The sequence below is a fragment of the Phoca vitulina genome, unplaced genomic scaffold (genome assembly GCF_004348235.1).
Source record: "Phoca vitulina isolate PV1807 unplaced genomic scaffold, GSC_HSeal_1.0 scaffold20, whole genome shotgun sequence".
Lineage (NCBI taxonomy): Eukaryota > Metazoa > Chordata > Mammalia > Carnivora > Phocidae > Phoca > Phoca vitulina.
The window spans coordinates 11800577-11822626 of NW_022589723.1; the positions used below are offsets into that span (position 1 = coordinate 11800577).

A 22050-nucleotide genomic window follows, 5' to 3' on the forward strand; every position below is an offset into this window, starting at 1 on the left:
CCTATACCATTCAGATCTATTGTCTAACTTCTTTGTCAGACTTGATGAAAGCAGAGCCTGTGGTTAACTGCTGCTGACCCTTATTCCGAGGCTCTGTGGTAGTTAAAGGTCTCATCTTTACAGTTGCTATAGAAACTGTCCCCTTCTTCTCCCTACAGCCTATTCTGGCTTTCTGCCTCCACGTGGCACTCTTGTCTGGTTGCGGAAGAGGAGAACTGCACATCTCTCCAAGCTTTGCCAGATTCAGATCTGCAAATGGTGGGGCAGAGATGTAGCGGAACATTGTTTCATGTGTCATACAAGGTGAAGCACCACCACCATCTGATGTTCTGCTAGTACTTATTTCTCCTTCTCTGCTACGGAAGGGATTTTCAGAGCCATATCCATTTTTTTTTAATTGAGATATAATGGACATATAATATTAGTTTCAGGTAAGGTCATATCCAAACTGACTGCAGAGTAGACTGGCTCTTGGGCTATCACACATGCCCCATGATAAGGACTAGGACTGCAGTGAGGTACTTAGTATGCAGGCACTGTCTAATCCTCCTCAGGGCCTCCAGAGAGGAGGGGGATTAGAATCAGGAACTGTGCTCCTTTCTACCCTGTACTATCCCCAAAATGTAAGGCAAATCCCCAAAATGTAAGGCAAAGAGCTGCTGGAGCCCAAGCATGAAAGACAGGTTCTCTATCTGATACATACATGCACAGAATGATTCAGAATCTTGGGTAAAAGAAGATGCTGGAGTGCAGAGTACGTGATGTGGACACACTGAGGAACGGGGGTGGTAAGACTTAACAGCACACACCATTTTTACAAGAATATTCTAGTCGGTCATAAAACAGTGCCAGCCTCCTCAGTCCTCTTTCCCATCCCCTGGTTCTTTGGTTTTGGACTGGTCAGCCTCTTTGGTTCAAACAGTGCCCCTTCTGTTTTGAGAATTCCCTGGGGAAAGTAATACCACTGTCTCCCAAGTTTACCCAACTCACTGTGTCACATTACTTGTAGCTGGGAAGGTCTTTCCTGCGTTTTACTCAGATCCCCCTTGCTGCAGTCTGAGCTCATTGCACTGGAGTCCTGCACTCAGCAGAGATGGAGACTAGCCAAACCCTATCTTCGGCACAGCAACTCACCAGGGACTCAGGGCTGGAAGGTCATTCTGTCCCTCCAATACTGCGCAGCCTTCCTGAGCATTCCCCGGCCTGGGGCAATAGGACAAGTAAACCGAGGAGGGAATATAGGACCCTGGCACGCGGGGACCAAAAAAAAAAAAAAAAAAAAGGCACCATACAATGATAATACACCGGCACAGATGGAGACAACGATACAAACTGGGAGACAGAGAAGAGGGACAATATGGCTCCCCTCAGTTCTGGCGAGGCTGCGGAATTGCCAGACAGTACTTATCTGGAAACATCCTAACTAGAAGCTTCTTCCGGCGCCGAGGCAATCGACTCGCCCCTCCACCGAGTCCCTCAGAGCCCCACCCCTGCCCAAGTCGGGGTGGGTGCTCCTTATGGAAAAGGCGAGGGGGATGACAGGGGCAGCCACCACCCCTTGGCCGCGGGTGTCCGCAGGGCGGGAGCATCGCTGCCCCAGCCCGGCCCCTGCGGCGCCAGGGCTCCACCCCCTGACAGGCATCAGCCAATGAACGGTTCCTACCGCCTGCCTTTAAGAACCGCGCACACTCTCCCTGCAGCGGACGCTGCCGGCCTAGCACTCCAACGGAGTTTCCATGGAGACCGAGGCTGGGCCCGGGCGGCCTAGCGGCGTTGCCATGGAGACAAGCCCCGGGCTGGGGCTCCGAAGCCCCGGCGCTCTGCTGGCTCAGAACCCCGCGGAGCCGCTGTGCGAGGCCGGAGCCGCAGTGGCGGCAGCACGCTGGGACCTGCGGAAACACTCTTTGCTCATCGTGATCGGTGATATCGGTACAGAGAGTCAGCTGAGGGCCGTGCGGGCCCACCTTGAACAAGGTGAGCCTCTGTCCTGGCCGTGCTTGGGGAATCCTCCATCCCGTGCTTCTCCGCCATCTGTGTACGTCTGCATTCTCCATCCCTAGGTTGCACTGACTGAGATCTGCGCTCCCTGTTAATCTGAATCATCAGCCCCGGGCACCTGCATCTTCCATGTCGTGCGTCCGTATCGTCTCTAGCTACTAACCTTCGCTTCCCCGTCCCTCCCGCACATCCCATGGCGTTCCGCAACCCCCCTCCCCCCCCCCCGAGGCAGGGGAGCTCTACACAGCCCCTGGGGCCACTCTGGTCACACCCCTCCCACACGCAGTGTCTGGGGTCAAGTGTCTTGAGAGTCCTCACCATCCCCTGGAGAGTCCATGTTCCTACCTTAGTTTCTTCTTTAGGGTCCCTGAACAGGAACAGGGTGCTTTCTGAAAGCCGCGGACAAATCTTAAATCTCTCAGTGCCAGCGGTAAACCTAAGAGAGTGACCTTCGTGGCCAGAAGCTCCTCAGTCCTCACCTCCCTCTCCAGTTGCCTGCCTGTGGCGCAGTGCTGCGGAGCCCCCTGCGGGTGGAAGCAAGCTGCGGAGGGGTGGAGGCAAGGAGGGGGCATAGAAGGAGAGTCTAGAATACTGTTTAGCTGTAAAGCCCAGGAAGGCAGTCCCCAGTATCTGGGAACTGGCCCTTGAGTGTCACCTCTATCACAATTGGGCAACTCTGCAGGAAAATGACTACATACAAACTCATTAATGACCAAGTTTAGCTTAAACTCTGCCCTTCTCTCTCTGGCTGAGGCAAAGCTCAAGAAACGCACAGGATGGGAAATAGACCACCTTTCTTAAAGACGTCAGTGAGGCTGATCATGGCAGTCGTTATCCTCTCTCTGTCCTTACCCCTTCTGTGAGCTTTGGAAGTACTCCCCTAAGTCCACCTCCATTGACCTTATCTAGAGCCCTCTTTTTTTCTTTTTCTCTCACAGGGATTCTCTCCTGGAACATTGACTTATCATCTTTTGACTTGAACCAACAATTGAGACTCTTCATCACCCGGCACCTAGCTCACTTCTCCTCAGAGGTCAAAGGTTAGGACTAGTGTCATTTGTCTCAGTTCTTTGGGTGAGGGTTGGTTACAGAAGAGCAGAGGTCCAGTCTCTCTGGCAGAGCTGGCTTTGTGGGAGGTTTGGGTTGGGCAGAAGGGAGGGACTCTTGGGGGGAAAGTTGCAAAGCTCCAAAGCTATCCTTGCATACCCAGTACCCTTTGCAGACAGTTGGTATGATGGTGGAGGGAGCCTGCAGAACAGAATTTCTACCTGAGAAGAGGGTGGTTTATGGACAGCTGTTGACATGCACTAAGGGAATGAGGTACTGCTCTTGAGTGATCAATCATCTCCCATGCAAAAATCCACTCTCTTTTTGTGTTCCCCTTTCTGTATATCCTAGTCTCCTTGCTTCTCTTTATAGAGACCTGTGAGTCCTCCAGTCACCTTCCCAGGTCCTTGTTTAGCACTTTCCCCTCAATTTGTACAGCTTACGGTTTCAGGATTTCTGGTTCCTCCTTCAGTTCAGCCAACAGATCTCCAGAGCAGAGCAGAATCCCCGTACCAAAGGCTGAGGAGCACCATCAAATCCAGGGTGGAAGCAGGGTCTCCTGGATTTGCAGCCATAAGAGCTAGTCACACTCTAAGATTTGGCTCTGAGATCGAAGTTCACAGGATTCAGTTTCCCATTCTGCTGGGTGGGAGAAATGGGTTAGGGATTTAAGAAAATATTTTAGGAGCTATCATTCCATGTCAGTATCTGTGGGGAGACTACAGAAAGCCCTATGTCCCATTATAAATTGGTGGGCATCTGGTCATGATATCGGTAAATGCTGACACGCCAATCCATACGCCAACGCCTTTATGGAATATAAAATCCAACCAACTCAACAGTCACTGCCACCAAGTGACTGAAATCCTATCTCATACAGATAGGTCTCAATTATCCAGTAGAGTGGATAATCACCTCCCCTTCTCTTCATACTCCTCCGGCTAACTGCCCCATCTTTAGTCATTTCCCTGATCACTGACTCCTCTAGAGATGCTCCTAGAGAGAGGCTATGAGAGGGTTAATATGACTAACCTTCCTTTATCCTAGGAATATGTGCAGCATTTTAAAAAATGTGAAGCTGGCATCTCCTTGATGTGACTGGCTTCTTGTGAAGCTAGCCACTCACTGTTTTGAGACTGCCTCTGTTTAGAATTATTCATGTCATGGCTTCCTCCATTAGCACTGATGATTGAAAATTGACAGTGTTGCCATTTATTACTCCTGGGATCTCTGGTGCAAGCTGGATAAGGGGATGACAGCAGATGAAAATGAATGACTGAATTGAAGTTTGGGGGGATATCTGCTGATGTTAACAGTTCACACTGAATTCTCTAACTTTGTCCTCCGGGCCACAGAAACTTAAGAGTAGGCTGCTTCCTTGAATGGTGTAAGAATGAACAGAACTTAAACCGAAATGCTTAGCCATTCTTCAGATTAACATTCGGGGATCCTTGGGAAGATACTTACAGAGAGATGCATAGTTACCCTCAGGCATCTCTCAGAAATAAGCGCTACTATATAAACACCTACTTGACCTTTTTTTAATCAAAGAGTTTTGCCGTGGTGTCCGCCAGGAGCATAGGACAATAGTCCCAAGATCAGGGCTCACTTGAGCATACTGAATTTTTTTTAGGTTTGGACATTTTCATGGTGGCCTGTCTATGTCCCTGGAGAACAGTGGAGAATTTCCTGGAAAAACCCACATGGCTCAAGACAGCCACAGCCCCACCCCGGCTGGCTCCTCTTTCAGCTGTCCCCACAAACAACAGTCAGCCCAGAGCAGCTGCAGACACTGCCCCGCCCTTCAGCCTCCCACTGGAAGAGAGGCAAGGGGAACCAGGCTGCTGGGGTGGGCTAAGGGTATATACTAGTACATTATGACTTAATCCTTTCTGCCCACCCCACAGGCAAGGCCACCATCCTTCTCACCTCTCCTCAACCCTGGGACACAAAGCCGAGAAAGGGGACAAACATGTATCCTACAGTGTCAGGGCAAGTGCAATCTTTCCTATCCACTATCCACTCCTCACTGTCTCGAACGCAGAAAAGAAGGACCCACTGATGGAGAGTCAGTGGCCCAGCTCCTTCTAGCGGTCAAATCTGGTAAAGGCTTTCTTTACAAGGTGAATTTTGCACCAGAAAGTCTCCAGTGGTGACTTGGGGCCTTCCTTTCTAAATCCTACAGAGAATCTGGAGCTTCCAAGCATTATAAAACAAACCCAGAAACTATTAGGACATGGAAAACTGAGTTTAAACAACACTCTGATACTTCTACTATTGGGCACCTATAGGAAAGGGAGAGACTTTCATAATATATAATTCATGATTGATATTTTAAGACTCTAAGAAACATACTGAAGGACGAGTTTTAGGCCTTCTGTTACTCTCCATTACCACTGATGTGCTCTGAAGGTGGTAGTTCTGTTACTTCTGCAAACATGAAAGTCATTCTGTATTAATATAGTAGCTCACTGGCCCCTACAACTGGGGGTCTGCACTGCTGTCTGAAATGGGAGAGCAGTGAACATGAATAGTATTTTAAGTCCCTTCCTGCAGGCATCTCCAATTCTGGGCTTACTTGGGAGATAAGGGTATACTCTAGAGTTGGTCTGGTCTGAGATTCTGATTAGGATTTCCCTGATCATAAATCTTCCACAAAAGAGAGACAGACTTCCAGTGCCATGTGTGCACTGCAGGTTTAGGATTCTAGGAATGAAGCACTTTTTTATCTTCTATGCAATTCATTCCTCCCTGCATTATTAAAAGGTGGTGCTAACACTATGCTCATTTTATAATTCAGGAAACAAGCTTTCAGAGAGGTTAAGTGGCTTGTTTAACAGCATGATTAATAAAATGGTGGAGTCACATCTCAAATCCAGGACTTCTAGTCGCATTTTGGGTCTGAGCTCAGGCCTCTCTCTCTTCGGCATCTCATCATTTCATTGCAGCAGAGCCTAGGAACACAGCAGGTGGAGGGTCAGTTGTGGTGGGTGGCTGTTCAGAGGGTGAGGGCTGAAGGAAAACTCCAGCGTGAGTTGGAACTATGCCCAGGGTGTGGCCCTTGGGGGCAGCAGCTGAGAGTAAGGGTGGGCTCTGCATTGGGCTGGGAAATGTTATTTTGTTCTCAAGCCAAATGTCTACTCAAGTTTCCCTCTTAGCACGCTCCAGAGAGCCCTAGAAAGCAGGTAGGAGATAGAAGGTTTGAGGTGGGAAGAAATAAGAAATATGAAGTTGCAGAAGGAGGCGTTTTCCTTTTGTGATGCTCAGAACTCAGCCTGGTTTGTGTTGTGTATCTCTGCAGATGGCCTCCCAATCCAAATGGGGCTGTTGCCATGTTGCTGCTTTGCATCTCCGGATCTAAGCAAGGATTCCTCCTCCTCTTCCCCCCCCCCCAGTTCTGGTGACTCAGCTCCTCCTCTCCTCTGGCTACAGTTAAGGGGGGGGAAGGGGGATGCTGAGAGCAAAGACTATTTTGGCTTCTCTGACCTTCAAAAGCAGCTCTTGGCAGTCTGGGGCAAGGGTGGGGCTGGTGCTGGGGTTTGAGTGGGTGGATGTCAATGTGTGGAAGGCATTAGGAGTTGGCCAGGACTGGGGAGGGTTGATGGAAGGGAAGAGGGCAAGGAAGGACTCTGTGGGAGCATGAGCATCACTGGGTTGGAACTGTGTGCTAGAGCTCTCGAGATCCTCCCTTTGAGTCTTTTGAGTCCTGAGACAGAGGTAGAGACTAAGGGAAACAGGACCAACATTGGAAGGATCAAGATAGTATAAGAAAGAGACATCAGAGAGAAATAGAAAAGTACAGAGACAAGGAGAACACAGGGACCCAAGACCCTACAAATTCATAAGATTTGTTTTAACCCAAAGAGTACTTTATGCTGGACTTAATAATTGGCCTATAGTAAGAAAATCTTGCTTGGGCCTGGGGCCCTGGTGATCCTCCTTGGTCCCTGTTAACTCTTTCACTGAAAAGCAGAAAGCACCCAGCCTCTTCAGATTCAATGACCCAAGAATTCCAAGTATCAGTGCTAGTGTGGGGCTACTTGGCATAGAACTACATACAGCTCCCAGGGTCCCTGTGCCCCACCCCAGATGGGCTAGGGATCAAGTGTCCACTCCAGAATTTCAACCTACCCTGCAATCTAAAATGAGACTTATTTCTACCTTCCCCTGGTTTCTGCAGCTGTGGCTCAGAAGCCCACAGAACCCGGCACAACCCCATCCCCAGCCTTCATCTCAAGCAGTCCCCTCACTCTTCATTCTTGTGGGTCCCAGCCCCTTTGTCTCCTGCTCCTCCAGGAATTGAAGGTCATTCCCTGGATCTGAAGGGAGAGGCGGCAGATGGTTCCTGAGGAAAGGGGGAGGGCCCAGGCAGCCCATACCTCCTGTATCCCTGCAGTGTGCCCTAACACAGGGCTTTTGGCTGGTACTAAAAGAGTATGTCTTGACTAAACAGCATCGGGGGGGAGAAGGGCCCTGTGGGCCATTGGAGACCACCCGGGCTCTTTGAGCTGCTAGACAACTCCTCAGCCTCCCAGAGCCAAGCAGAAGCCCCAGAGCACTGACATGATGAAGGCAAAGAAACAGTTAAGTCTCCAGTGCCTCGTCATGGACCAGCCCCTCTTCCCCGCCCAGGCGCCGCCCTCCCCATCAAGCGCCCCCCCCACCACCCCAAGTGCGGCAGACTCTTCCCTCAAGCTGCCGGCTGAGGCCGGAGCTGCAGCCTCCATGAGGGGCTCCCGCCCACACCCCAGGGTAAGAACCTAACCGAAGGGCTTTGTATGGGGGGTGGGGGAATGCTGCGGTAGGGTTAATGGGAAAGGAGTTGATACCTAATCTGGTGTGTTTGGAATTAGCCCAGCAGGATGGGCAAGGTGGGGGAACAGAGAGAGAAGATGAACATTACTGGCTGTGGGATCAGCCTGGACCCAGGACCAGGTGGAGGCCAGTGCGGCTCGGGACTGTGACAGTCCACCTCTCAGGCTGGGCTGGGTTGGGAGACATCAGCCTTGGGGCAGCAGCAGGGGGTGGTGTCACTGGCTCTGCCTGGCAGCCCGTGGTGCTGGAGGAGTTTGGGGGGCTATGTCTTCGGGCAGAGGCAGAAGAATCTGAAGGAAAGGCGGATGTTATGGGACTGCGCCTAATGGGAGGGTCTCTGGTGTCAGCTGCTGGATTGCTCAGCTGCTCCTATGCTGGGGGTGAGCAGAATAGCGAGTTTTTGCCAAGTAAGGGAAGGTGGGGGACACTGTGGGGGGAAAAAGGGAGGAAAGGGTCATTAAGACGTGGCACGCGCCTCTTCACAGACCAACCTATTCGCAGTGGGCTCCCCGTTCCCCATTCCCTGCGGCCAGCTTGAGACCAGGACTCTAAGCCCCCACTTCTGGCTCCCTCTGGAGATTGAGAGGCCACTCCGGAGATTGAGAGCACTCCCTCCCCAGCAGCTGCCCTGCATTCCCAGTCCTGTCAACCCCACAGGTTCCAAGTCTCAGCCCCACCCCCACCCCATCTCCGCTTCTCTTCCCAAGATGGGGGCTCTGGAACAGAGGCGCCAGTTTCTTCTCCCTCTCTGCGTCCCCCCTCCGCACCCCCCATGCAGAGGCAGCCAAGAAAATGACTTGTCATGCTGGGGTGGGGGGTGGGGGCGGAGCTGGAGTCTGAGCTCAGCGCGCACACTCACATACACTCACACACTGCGGCATACTGCAGCTGCCCAAGCGGCACCCCCCCTCTTCTGCCTCACTGCGGAGACACCTGCCCTCCTGCCTGCTCAGCCTCAGCACCCCAGCCCGCCCCTACCTGGGTCATCACTGGCCAAGGGGAAGTGCCCCTGCCTCATAAGAAGTCCTTTCCAAAGAAAAAGGAAAAACAAGTCAATTCCCTTCAGTGGGATTGCTGGGGAGCAGAAGAGAGAAATAAGGCTTTCTCCCAGGCCTCAAAAGGAGGGGTGCAGGATATAGACCATGTAGTTGCCGGTCAGAATTGGAGAGCACATGGGTGAGGAAAAGGGCCTTTCGCCAAGACAGGAACGGGGATCAAAGAAGCCTAGTGGTTATACACAAGGGACTGTGAGGAATGGTCCACTGAGGGGAGGAAGAGTGGTAGCTAGAAAGCAAATCAGTCTGTACTGCAGCTATTTCTCTTTAGACCCTCCTAGCTTGAATGTGTGGCCCTGTGCGTATATGTTGTGAGGAGGGCAGGAACTGCCTACGCTAGCCTGGCCCTTCCTTGAACCTTGATACCCCTCACCTGCCTAAGCCCTGCCCCAGCCTGTCTCTAAGGTGGTTCTCATCCTCTGAACTGATCTCAAAGCTTCCCTCGGTTCCCAAGTTAATAGAAGAGAACCCTTGAACTCCTTTTGGGCCCCACCCACCATCCATAAGGTTTGTTCTTCCGACACACTGTCCCTAGCTCATTTCCCCTGCAGCTGTAAGTGCGTCCCATGCTGCCGGATCTGCTTGATCCTGGCACTAGGGCTCTTCCCCTTAACAAAGGCCCTGGCCCCAGGCTTCTCTCATCCAAACCCCAGAAAAAGGAGAGGGCTGGGTCCCATAATCTAGGGGACAGATGATGAGCTCTCCCACCAATATCTCCCAGACAACCCACTCGCAGGCCATGTGTTCAAGTCTGTCCGCAAGGAAGGGCAGGAACAGAGGATGGCAGCATCCTCCTTCCTTATTTTTGAACCTGCCACTTTCTTTTTTTGCTGCACTGCTTGGTGTTTCCTGTGAGACTGGAGAAGGGAAGTAGATAGGGAATTTGAGGCTGTCTTGTCTTTCTCCGTGGCCTGGGAAACATTCTGAATCTCTCCGCCCTTGTTTGTTTCTTGTTTGTGGACCCCTAGCTCCAGTTTGTGGCCTGCCATCTCCATGGCAGAGGGCCCATAGGAGAGGGGCAAGGATGAGAGAAGAAACGATTCACATGGGATGGGTTGTGGGGCAGTGAACCAGGCCTCTCTTCTGTCCGGGGCATATGGAGGTGAGGTGGGAGAGGGAGTTGTGGGGGAAACAGTATGTTTGTGGGCATGCTGGTAAGCACAGGCTTGGCCTCTGAGGAAGTAGAGAACAGAATGAGAAATTACAGGCCTATTTCTCCTCTTTGAATTGTAAAACCCCAAAGGTTTAGAGGGATAGAAACTGAGTCTTTTGGGATGGGAATTCTGGCCTTGGATAGGGGATGGAAAGGAGGATGGGGAGTCCATAGACACTGCGAAGAAGTGTCTATGTCCTTATTTCCAGGGATTCTGCTGGCGCGAAAGCCCAGGACAGAGGCAGGCTGGTGGGGAGAGAGCTGAGTAAGGATCATGATCCCGGGAGCCCCTCCTCCAGCAGAGCCCCCCATCCCCAGGCAGCACCAGGAGCTTAGGGCTCGAGAGGGACAAAAGCTTCTTGTCACTAGGGCAGCCTGAGGCAGGAGTTCCAGGCGGAGGGGGTGGGGGTACCAGACTGAGCAGACAGAGGGTGTGGCAGATGAAGGGAGTGAGAAAACTGCCAGTGTAGGAGAGGGGGAGGAGAAAGCCCTGAAAGGGAAGGGCTAGAGGAGCCAGTTCCTAGACCTTACTCAGCAGTATCCAAAGTGGCAGGATCTAAGGATAGCTAGGCTCCTCTTTCCCCTCAGCCCCATTTTCTGATAGTATATTCTTTTCTCTCCTGCCCCACACAATGCCTCTCGCCTTTAGTCTATACCCGCTCTCTTCAATACAAAATCCTTCATCTCTCCCTCCCTCAGGCCAGAGGACCCTCTCCCACCAGAGTGAGATCCTAGAGACCATCATCCTGGTAAACCCCAGTGCCGACAGCATCAGCTCGGAGGTAAGACCAGGGCCGGGGCCTTGCCACGAGGGCCTGCTGGAAGCGCTGTAACCCACCTCTGCCAGCACTACTGCTGTAAGGCCAAGAATTCCTGGACTTGGCTTTGAACCATCTAAGCCGCCTTATGCTCCCCAGCCCCACACTGGAGATGTTGTGGGCCTACCAGTGGGGAACGTGTCCTTGCAGTACTGCTGGGAAGCAGGAACATCCAGTGCCCTTCCCTGGGTTTCCTACATCCGTGACCACTCCCCGCTTTCCCTTCCAGGTTCACCACCTCCTTAGCAGTCCATCAGCTCACAAACTACTGATATTGAGTGGGCAAAGTTTAGAGCCTGGGGGAGACCTCATCCTACAGAGTGGTACCTACTCTTATCAAAACTTTGCCCAGGTCCTTCACAACCCAGAGGTAAGGTCCATGTCTGCGTATCTGGGAGGAACAAAAAATGGGGTAGGACTAGAGCTGTGGGGAGGGATCCAAGGATGGGAAAATCTCATGTTGCTTGACCAGAGCGAGCTCTGGCTGAAAGGTAGGAGGAAATCCCCTCGCAAAGTGGTGGAGACTAGCAGATTGAATCTAAGTCGGGTTAAGGCGACCCCAGGTCTCTACCTGACCTGATCAGCCTTTCATCTCCCATTCTTCTAGATTGCCCAATTGCTCAGCAATAGAGACCCTGGGATCCAGGCCTTCCTCACTGTTTCCTGCTTAGGGGAGGGTGATTGGAGCCACCTGGGCCTATCCAGTTGCCAAGAGACCCTGCATCTCCAACTAAACCCTGAGCCCACGCTGCCCACCATGGATGCTGTGGCCGAGTTCTCCGAGTATGTCTCTGAGACTGTGGATGTGCCATCTCCCTTTGACCTGCTAGAGCCCCCCACCTCAGGGGGCTTCCTCAAGCTCTCCAAGCCTTGCTGCTACATCTTCCCTGGTGGCCGCGGAGACTCTGCCCTCTTTGCCGTCAACGGTTTCAACATCTTGGTGGATGGTGGTTCTGATCGCAAGTCCTGCTTCTGGAAGCTGGTGCGGCACCTGGACCGCATTGACTCGGTGCTGCTCACACACATCGGAGCAGACAACCTGCCAGGCATCAATGGGCTCCTGCAGCGCAAAGTGGCAGAACTGGAGGAGGAGCAGTCACAGGGCTCTAGCAGCTACAGCGACTGGGTGAAGAACCTCATCTCCCCTGAGCTTGGAGTTGTCTTCTTCAACGTGCCAGATAAGCTGCGGCTGCCTGATGCCTCCCGAAAAGCCAAGCGCAGCATTGAGGAGGCCTGCCTCACTCTGCAACACCTAAACCGCCTGGGCATCCAGGCCGAACCTCTGTACCGTGTGGTCAGCAACACCATTGAGCCGCTGACCCTCTTCCACAAGATGGGTGTGGGCCGCCTGGACATGTACGTCCTCAACCCTGTCAAGGACAGCAAAGAGATGCAGTTCCTCATGCAAAAGTGGGCAGGCAATAGTAAAGCTAAGACAGGCATTGTGCTGGCTAATGGGAAGGAGGCTGAGATCTCGGTGCCCTACCTGACCTCTATCACTGCTCTGGTGGTTTGGCTACCAGCCAACCCCACTGAGAAGATTGTACGTGTGCTTTTTCCAGGGAATGCTCCCCAGAACAAGATCTTGGAGGGCCTGGAAAAGCTTCGGCACCTGGACTTCCTGCGGTACCCTGTGGCGACACAGAAGGACTTGGCCTCTGGCGCTGTGCCTGCCAACCTCAAACCCAGCAAAATCAAACAGCGGGCTGACAGCAAGGAGAGCCTCAAGGCCACTGCCAAGACAGCTGTGAGCAAGCTGGCCAAACGGGAGGAGGTAGCCGAAGAGGGAGCCAAGGAAGCCCGTTCAGAACTGGCCAAGGAGTTAGCCAAGACAGAGAAAAAAGTAAAGGAGTCATCTGAGAAGCCCCCAGAAAAGCCTACCAAACCTGAGAGGGTGAGGACTGAGTCGAGTGAGGCCCTGAAGGCAGAGAAGCGAAAGCTGATCAAAGACAAGGTGGGGAAGAAGCACCTGAAAGAAAAGATATCAAAGCTGGAAGAGAAAAAAGACAAAGAGAAAAAAGAGATCAAGAAGGAGAGAAAGGAGCTCAAGAAGGATGAAGGAAGGAAGGAGGAGAAGAAGGATGCCAAAAAGGAGGAGAAGAGGAAAGATACCAAACCTGAGGTCAAGAAAATTTCCAAGCCAGACCTGAAGCCCTTTACCCCTGAGGTGCGTAAGACCCTCTACAAAGCCAAGGCCCCTGGCAGGGTCAAAATGGACAAGAGTCGGGCTGCTCGTGCAGAGAAAGAGCTGTCTTCCGAGCCCCAGACACCCCCAGCCCAGAAGGGGGCTGTACCACCCCCAATAGTCAGTGGGCACAGGGAACTAGCTCTGTCTTCACCAGAGGACCTCACACAAGACTTTGAGGAGATGAAGCGCGAGGAGAGGGGGTTGCTGGCTGAACAAAGGGACATAGGACTAGGAGAGAAACCACTCCCTCCAGACACTGCAGAGGAGCAAGCCCCGAGCACAAATGGCCAGGGGATACCACCCTCTGTCCCAGGGCTGGAACAAGAAGAGCCTATGATGAAGGAGAGAGAGGTTGTCTCAGACATCCCTGAAGAACAAGGCGGTAAGGATAGAGGCCCAGACTCAGGGGCTGAAACAGAGGAAGAGAAAGATACCTGGGAGGAAAAGAAGCAGAAGGAAGCAGACAGGCTCCCTGATAGAACAGAAGCCAGAGAGGAAAGTGAACCCGAGGTAAAGGAGGATGTGATAGAGAAGGCCGAGTTAGAAGAAATGGAGGAGTTGCACCCTTCAGATGAGGAGGAAGAAGAAGAGACAAAGGCTGAGGGTTTTTACCAAAAACATATGCAGGAAGGCTTGAAGGCAACACCAAGGGGCAGGGAGGCCCTCGAGGGCCGGGAAGTAGGACTCCAGGGCAAGGCTCCTGAGAAGGAGACCTCGTCATTCCTAAGCAGCCTAGCCACACCTGCAGGAGCCACTGAGCATGTCTCTTACATCCAGGACGAAACAATCCCTGGCTACTCAGAGACAGAGCAGACCATCTCAGATGAGGAGATTCATGACGAGCCAGAGGAGCGCCCAGCTCCACCTAGATTTCCTACAAGTACATATGACCTCCCTGGGCCTGAAGGTCCCGGCCCCTTTGAGGCTAGCCAGCCTACAGACAGTGCTGTTCCTGCTGCCTCCAGCAAAGGCTATGGAGCGCCAGAGACTGAACTCCCCTATCCCCCCAACATGGTGGCTGCCCCTCTGGCTGAAGAGGAGCACGTGTCCTCGGCCACCTCAATCACTGAGTGCGACAAGCTTTCTTCCTTTGCCACATCCGTGGCTGAGGACCAGTCTGTGGCTTCACTCACAGCTCCCCAGACAGAGGAGACAGGCAAGAGCTCCCTGCTGCTTGACACAGTCACAAGCATCCCCTCATCCCGCACTGAAGCCACTCAGGGCTTGGACTATGTGCCATCAGCTGGAACCATCTCACCCACCTCCTCCCTGGAAGAAGACAAGTGCTTCAAATCACCACCCTGTGAGGATTTCTCTGTGACTGGGGAGTCAGAGAAGAAAGGAGAGATTGTAGGGAGAGGTTTGCCTGGAGAGAAAGCCGTGGGAGAGGAAGAGGAGGAGACCACAAATGTAGAGATGTCTGAGAAACTTCCTAGTCAATTTGGAGCCCCGATGTTTGGTGCCCCTGGGCATACCCTACATCCAGGGGAACCAGTCCTTGGAGAAGTGGAGGAGCGCTGCCTCAGCCCAGATGATAGCACGGTGAAGATGGCCTCTCCTCCACCATCTGGCCCACCCAGTGCCACCCACACACCCTTTCATCAGTCCCCAGTGGAAGAAAAGTCTGAGCCCCAAGACTTTCAGGAAGCAGGCTCTTGGGGAGGAACTAGGCGTGCACCAGGTGAGGGCAAGGAAGATGCTACAGAGCAGATAGTTAAGCCAGGGCCTGAAGAGGTCACACTAGAGGAGGAGGGAAAAGTGCCTCCTCCCAGGAGCCCATATGCCCAGGAAACATCTGTCAGCATCGTTGGGGGACATACAGGCTGCACTATCCAACTGTTACCAGAACAGGACAAAGCCATAGTCTTTGAGAGTGTGGAGGCAAGAGAGCCCACAGGCCCAATTCTGGGAACAGAAATCCTTCCCAGAGATTTGAGAACATCACTCCAAGAACCTGGTGAAACTCAGAAAGATGAGGTGCTCCAATTTCCTGACCAAAGCCTCTCCCCTGAAGATACAGAGTCCGTATCTGTACTCAGTGTGGTCTCCCCAGACACAGCCAACCAAGAAACCATCCCCAGGTCTCCCTGTGACCTGACAGAGCAGCAGCTACACAAAGCCCTTTGGCCAGAGGTATCTCCGGAAGACACCCAGTCACTTTCTCTCTCAGAAGAGAGTCCCAGCAAGGAGACCTCTCTCGATATCTCTTCTAAGCAGCTCTCTCCAGAAAACCTTGGCACCCTCCAGTTTGGGGAACTAAGCCTTAGAAAGGAAGAAAAGGGGCCTCTGATGCAGGCTGAGGACACCTCTCACCATGTAGTGCCTGCATCTATTCCAGAACCCCGTGCATCCACAGTGTCACCTCCCACAGATGGGACCACTGCATATCCTGCTCTGGCAGACATCACAGATGAGAGCCCTGATGGAAAATTACCTGCCAGCCCCTTCTTTCATTCTACATTGTTGGGAGATGGGAAGCACTCACCTGGTGTGATCAGCAGCCCTGGTGAACACATTCTGACACCTGATAGCTCCCTCACCAAGAGTCCTGAGTCTTTGCCAAGCCCTGCCATGGAGGGCATTACCATGGAGTGGGAAGGTAAAGTTCCAGAGGTGAAAGACAGAACCCCAGAGCAGAGGGACAAGGGACCTGAACCAAAAGATGAAGTCCTACAGCAGGACAAAACTCTGGAGCAGAAGGATATTGTTGTAGAGCAAAAGGATACAGCCATTAGTCAGAAAGATAAGGCTCTGGAAGAAAAGAACAAGGCTGTAGAACAGCAAGATGAGGCTTTAGAACAAAAAGGCAGAGACTTAGAACAAAGGGTCACAGTCCTGGGACACCAGGACAAGGCCCTGGAACCAAAAGACAAAGACTTAGAACAAAAAGACAAGGTTCTGGAACAGAAGGACAAGATCCTAGAAGAAAAAGATGAAACCTTAGAACAAAAAGTCAGAGACGTTGAACATAAAGACAAACCTCCAGAGGACAAGGTCTCTGAACCAAAGGGCAAGGCCTTAGAACAGACAGACGAAGCCCCTGAACAGAAGGACAAGGCTCATGGACAGAAGGATAAGACCTTAGAACAAAAAGACATAGACTTGGAACAAAAAGGCAAGGCCCAAGAACAGCAGGACGAGGCCTTGGAAAAGAAGGAGGAGGCCTTAGAACAAAAATACTGGGCCTTGGGACAGAAGGCTGAAGCCCTGGAACAAAACAATAAGGCTGTTGAAGAGAAAGATAAGGCTCTGGAAGACAAGGACAAAACTCAGGAGCAGGAGAGCCCAGTGCAGGAGGATAAAACCGTGAAACCAAAAGAGAAGGTCCTAGAGGAAAAATCTCCAGAAAAAATTGAGGCTGTACAACAGAAGGAAGAAGCTCTGCTAGAGCAGACCAAAGCTCTCGGTCTGGAAGAGAGCCCAGTGCAGGAGGACAAGGCCCGGGATCAGGGAGAGAAGTACTGGAAGGAGCAGGGTGTGGTCCAGGAGTGGCAAGAAACATCTCCATCCAGAGGGGAGCCAGTTGGAGAACAGAAGGAGCCTGCCCGGACATGGGAGGACACATCTCCTGAGCAGGAGGACAGGTACTGGAGGGGCAGAGAGGATGTGGGCCTAGAACAGGACCCATACTGGAGGGAGCTGAGCTGTGAGCGCAAGGTGTGGTTTCCTCATGAGCTGGATGGCCCGGGGGCCCGGCCACGGTACACAGAGGAGCGGGAGAGCACTTTCCTCGATGAAGGGCCAGACGATGAACAAGTGCCCCCACTGGAACACACGCCCCAGAGCCCCTGGGCCTCAGACTTCAAGGGTTTCCAGGAGTCCTCACCACAGAAGGGGCTGGAGGTGGAACGTTGGCTTGCTGAGTCACCAGTTGGGCTGCCACCAGAGGAAGAGGACAAGCTGACCCGCTCCCCTTTTGAGATCATCTCTCCTCCGGCCTCCCCACCTGAGATGGTAGGACAGAGGGTTCCTCCAGCCCCAGGACGAGAAAGCCCTATCCCAGAGCCTGAGCCCCTGCCACCTGTGAGGAATGAGCCCACCACCCCCTCGTGGCTGGCTGACATCCCACCATGGGTGCCCAAGGACAGAACCCTGCCCCCTGCACCCCTCTCCCCAGCTCCAGCTCCCCCCACACCTGCCCCAGAGCCACACACTCCTGCACCCTTCTCCTGGGGCACAACTGAGTATGACAGTGTGGTGGCTGCAGTGCAGGAAGCAGCAGCGGAGTTGGAAGGTGGGCCATACTCCCCCTTGGGGAAGGACTACCGCAAGGCTGAAGGGGAAAGGGAAGAAGAAGGTGGAGCTGGGGCTCCTGGCAGCCGCCCTCAAAGCTCAAAGGTCCCAGAGGCCGGCGAGAGCCATGCCACCAAGGAGCCTGAGCAGATGGAGCCCGAGCAGAGAGAGCCCACACCCTATCCTGATGAGAGAAGTTTTCAGTACGCAGACATCTATGAGCAGATGATGCTTACCGGGCTTGGCCCTGCTTGCCCCACTAGAGAGCCTCCGCTTGGGGCAGCTGGGGATTGGCCCCCACGCATCTCAGCCAAGGAGGAGGCTGCTGGCCGAAACCCATCTGCAGAGAAGGAGCTTTCATCTCCTGTCTCACCCAAGAGTCTCCAATCTGACACCCCAACCTTTAGCTATGCAGCCCTGACGGGACCCACTTTACCCCCCAGGCAGGAGCCTGAGCCAGGGCCGAGTGGGGAGCCCAACCTTACCCCACCTGCAGTGCCCCCCCGTGTTCCTATCCCCCTGAGCAAAGGCCCAAGCCCCGCTCTTAATGGTAATATCCTGAGATGTAGCCCAGATAGGAGAACCCCATCCCCCAAGGAATCAGGCCAGGGTCACTGGGATGACAGCACTAGTGACTCAGAGCTGGAGAAAGGGGCTCGGGAACAGCCAGAGAAAGAGGCCCAATCCCCAAGTCCCCCTCACCCCATCTCTGCAGGGTCCCCCACATTGTGGCCTGAAAGTGAGGCACAGACCAGCCCTCCCTCGGACTCACACCTGGGTCCTGCCCGACCCAGCCTGGACTTCCCTGCTTCAGCCTTTGGCTTCTCCTCATTGCAGCCAGCTCCCCCACAACTGCCCTCTCCTGCTGAACCCCGCTCAGCACCCTGTGGCTCCCTCGCCTTCTCTGGAGACCGAGCTCTGGCCCTGGCTCCAGGGCCCCCCACCAGAGCCCGGCATGATGAGTACCTAGAAGTGACCAAGGCGCCCAGCCTGGACTCCTCACTGCCCCAGCTCCCATCACCCAGCTCTCCTGGGGCCCCTCTCCTCTCCAGTCTGCCACGACCTGCTTCACCAGCCCTGTCTGAAGGCTCCTCCTCTGAGGCCACCACACCTGTGATTTCGAGTGTGGCTGAGCGCTTCCCTCCGGGCCTGGAGGCTGCAGAACGGGGGTCTGGAGAGCTGGTCCCAGGAATGGAACCAGCTGCCCACAGCCTCTGGGACCTCACTCCTCTGAGCCCAGCACCCCCAGCTTCACTGGACTTGGCCCCAGCTCCAGCTCCAAGCTTGCCTGGAGACATGGATGATAGCACTCTGCCCTGCCGCCTGGAGTGCACAGAGGCCCCCACCAAGAAGCCAAGCCCCTCCGAGAGTCCCTCTGGGGATTGTGCCGCCAATGGCCCAACTGAAACCAGCCCCAACCCCCCAGGCCCTGCCCTGGCTAAGGCTGAGAAAGAAGCAGCTGAGACCTGCCCTGCCTGGGAACGTGGGGACTGGCCTGAGGGAGCAGAGAGGAGTTCCCGGCCTGACACACTCCTCTCCCCTGAGCAGCCACTGTGCCCTGGAGGGGCTTCTGGAGGCCAACCCAGAAGTGGCTCCCCTGAGGTTGAGGCTGGGCCCCAAGGATGTGCTGCTGAGCCCCGGCCCCACCGCGGGGAACTCTCCCCATCCTTTCTGAACCCACCTCTGCCCCGGTCCACAGATGAAGGTGACCTCTCAACTGAAGAAGTTCGGCTAGTAGGGAGAGGGGGGCGGCGCCGGGCAGGGGGCCCAGGGGCCACAGGGGGCCCATGCCCTGTGGCTGATGAGACACCTCCAACGTCAGCCAGTGACTCAGGCTCCTCACAATCAGATTCTGATGTTCCACCAGAAACTGAGGAGTGCCCATCCATCACAGCTGAGGCAGCCCTCGACTCAGATGAAGATGGGGACTTCCTGCCTGTGGACAAAGCTGGGGGGGTCAGTGGAACTCACCATCCCAGGCCTGGCCATGACCCACCCCCTATCCCTCAACCAGACCCCCGCCCATCCCCTCCTCGCCCTGACGTGTGCATGGCTGACCCTGAGGGGCTCAGCTCAGAATCTGGGAGGGTAGAAAAGCTACGGGAGAAGGAGAAGGCACAGGGGAGAGTAGGGCGCAGGGCCCCAGGCAGGGCCAAGCCAGCATCTCCTGCCCGGCGTCTGGATCTTCGGGGGAAACGCTCACCCACCCCTGGTAAAGGGCCTGCAGATCGAGCATCCCGGGTTGCACCCCGACCACGCAACACTCCAAGCCAGGTCACCCCAGCAGAGGAAAAGGATGGACACAGCCCCATGTCCAAAGGCCTAGTCAATGGACTCAAAACAGGACCATGTAAGTATAACATGAAAAGTGGGAGAGACGATGGGTTGGGGTTGGGTGTGGCTGGTCAAAGACTCCAGGAGTAGGAGGGATTGTGGGAGGAAGAAGATTGCTAAAAGTGTTCTACTTTACCTCTCCAATGAGTCCTGGCTTGTCTCTACAGCGGCCTTGGGTTCCAAGGGCGGCTCTGGCCCCCCCGTATACGTGGATCTCGCCTATATCCCGAATCATTGCAGTGGCAAGACTGCTGACCTTGACTTCTTCCGTCGAGTGCGTGCATCCTACTATGTGGTCAGTGGGAATGACCCTGTCAATGGCGAGCCGAGCCGGGCTGTGCTGGATGCATTGCTGGAGGGCAAGGCCCAGTGGGGGGAGAATCTTCAGGTGAGTGGCAAGGGATGCCGAGGAGGAGGTCTGGTCGAAGCTTACTCTGAGGCAATAGTGGAACACAGTCTCTATTCATAAAAGGACTGAGCCCTTCCTATGGGCAGTGGACTACTTCCTAGACCATCAGGCATGATACCCCATCCTCATGTCACATCAGGCATTTCTTATCTCCCTCCTAGGTGACTCTGATCCCTACTCATGACACAGAGGTGACTCGTGAGTGGTACCAGCAGACTCATGAGCAGCAGCAACAACTGAACGTCCTGGTCCTGGCTAGCAGCAGCACCGTGGTCATGCAGGATGAATCCTTCCCAGCCTGCAAGATTGAGTTCTGAAAGAACCACTCTCCTTTCCCCAAGGATCTGCTCCCCCAGCTCCCTTAGAGAATGGCTATTGCTGAGTCCTTTGGGGTTGAGGGACGTGGGAGCTGGGGTGGGGGAGACAGGGGACAGGATGTCTTTCTTATTGTGGGAACTTGGGCTGGGCTAAATGGAGGGGTTGTCCCTCCCCCTCATCCATACCTGAGAGGAGTTTCAAAACCAAAGGCAACAGGGAGAGGATAGAAGGAGGGTAAAAATTAGATCATCTGATGCCTGAGAACCCTGGAGTGACCCCTTCTCCTAACACTACCAAGTGTTTGTATTGGGTGGGGAGTAAGGATGGGTCTCAGCAACCTCCTCCCTCATGGAGTGAGATCATATCCCCAAACCCAGGGACCTCTTTATCTCTATTTAGCATTCTAAGGAAGGATCTCCAGTAGTAATTTATGTGATCTGAGGGCAGGATTCTGTCAGTGAGGTGCCCAGAGCTGCGCCCTTTCCTCCATCTCCCATTCTCTTACCCACCAGGGTCTGAGTTCCAGCAGGGGTCCAGGGGTACACTGCTGCTACACTGTCCCACTGCTTCCCTCCATATCTGAATGTCTCAATCCAAAACTTGAAGCTCTTTTGACCAATAGACTGGTGAGAGAAGAAAGTTACTTATCCTCCCAGGCCCTGCTTCATATCATTCACATCCCAGAGCTGTGCCCAGACCAGGCCTATTGGGCAGCACAAAGGGGCAAGGAGAGCCCAGCCCAAATTCCAGAATTCTTCCAAGCTCCCTGACCTTTTGAAGTTTTCACCCACCCATTCCAATTATCCTCATCCCTTGTCATCCCCTGCTTGGCTTCTCTGCATGTGGTCATCTGCTGTGGCCTGGTGTGTAATGGGTTAAAAATAAGCCACTGCCTGACATCCCAACATTTGACACCCCAGCAACGTGTGACTCCCCCAACATTCCACTATGCCATCCTGCAGCTGAAATGGGAACACTGGCTGCCTTTCCAGCCCCAAACTCTTGGACAGAGGATCTGGGAGGTAGAAGCCATGCCAGAGAACTTGGGGAAAATGAGAGGGAGGAAGGGAAGAAGGAGACGAAGCTGAGCTAAAGCTGAACTCCTACTGAGTAAGATGAAAACAGGCTGGAAAAAAAAAAACACCCCAGGAGAGGACCTCTCCCCAAGCAAGCCAATGAGCAGCCCTGCCAGACTACTGCCGGACTGAGAAATCCAGACGCTCGTCAGGGCTTGGCTTCTCTGCCAAATGACTGTGTGGAAACCAAAATGAGCCGGCCTGTGTTCTTCCTAGCTCCCACCCTCCCCGTGCTGCTGTGCTCTGCTCCTCCCCACACTTCCCTGCTATAGTTCCCAGCTGCTGTAATGGAGCCGCCTCCAACTCTAACAATAAATTCAAGTTCATTACAGATGCTGTAGTGCTGCTTAAGCTTTTTCTGACTACACATTGCTTAGTTGCTGGGCCTTGGCTTCTACCTCTCTGCTTCTCCCAGCACTGTCATTTATCTCAATGTCTTTGATAACTGGAAGCAGCTCCAGGACCCAAGGAGGCCAGAGAACATAGGGCGGATAAAGGGAGAAAAAGATACAGGGAGCCAGCCTAATTTCTGAAAATGAGAACGCCAGAGTATGGGGAAGAGGGGCCTAGGATGGGGAGATACATTTGGTTTGGGGGAGGGAAGAG

At 53.7% G+C, this 22050-nt stretch overlaps 2 protein-coding genes across 6 annotated transcripts in view; one reads left to right on the forward strand and one right to left on the reverse strand.

Annotated features, from left to right (window-relative positions):
* TP53BP1 (tumor protein p53 binding protein 1) overlaps positions 1-2518 on the reverse strand; it is a 95103-nt gene extending 92585 nt beyond the window's left edge. For all 4 annotated transcript variants that reach the window (XM_032417249.1, XM_032417250.1, XM_032417248.1 and 1 more), the window contains exon 1: positions 2344-2518. The gene's annotated coding sequence lies outside the window, so the exon portion shown is untranslated. The remainder of the gene's footprint in view (positions 1-2343) is intronic.
* MAP1A (microtubule associated protein 1A) lies at positions 1685-21777 on the forward strand. 2 transcript variants are annotated; one of them, XM_032417246.1, is made up of 7 exons: positions 1685-1974; positions 2937-3038; positions 10768-10850; positions 11116-11256; positions 11494-19657; positions 19809-20029; positions 20212-21777. In XM_032417246.1, the coding sequence occupies exons 1-7, from the start codon at positions 1737-1739 to the stop codon at positions 20365-20367; spliced, it is 9105 nt and encodes a 3034-aa protein (XP_032273137.1). In that variant the 5' UTR covers positions 1685-1736; the 3' UTR covers positions 20368-21777. The 2 variants fall into 2 exon arrangements, with proteins under 2 accessions (XP_032273137.1, XP_032273138.1); XM_032417247.1 differs by lacking the exons at positions 1685-1974; positions 2937-3038 and adding an exon at positions 7787-7797.
* Positions 21778-22050: the final 273 nt, after the last annotated feature.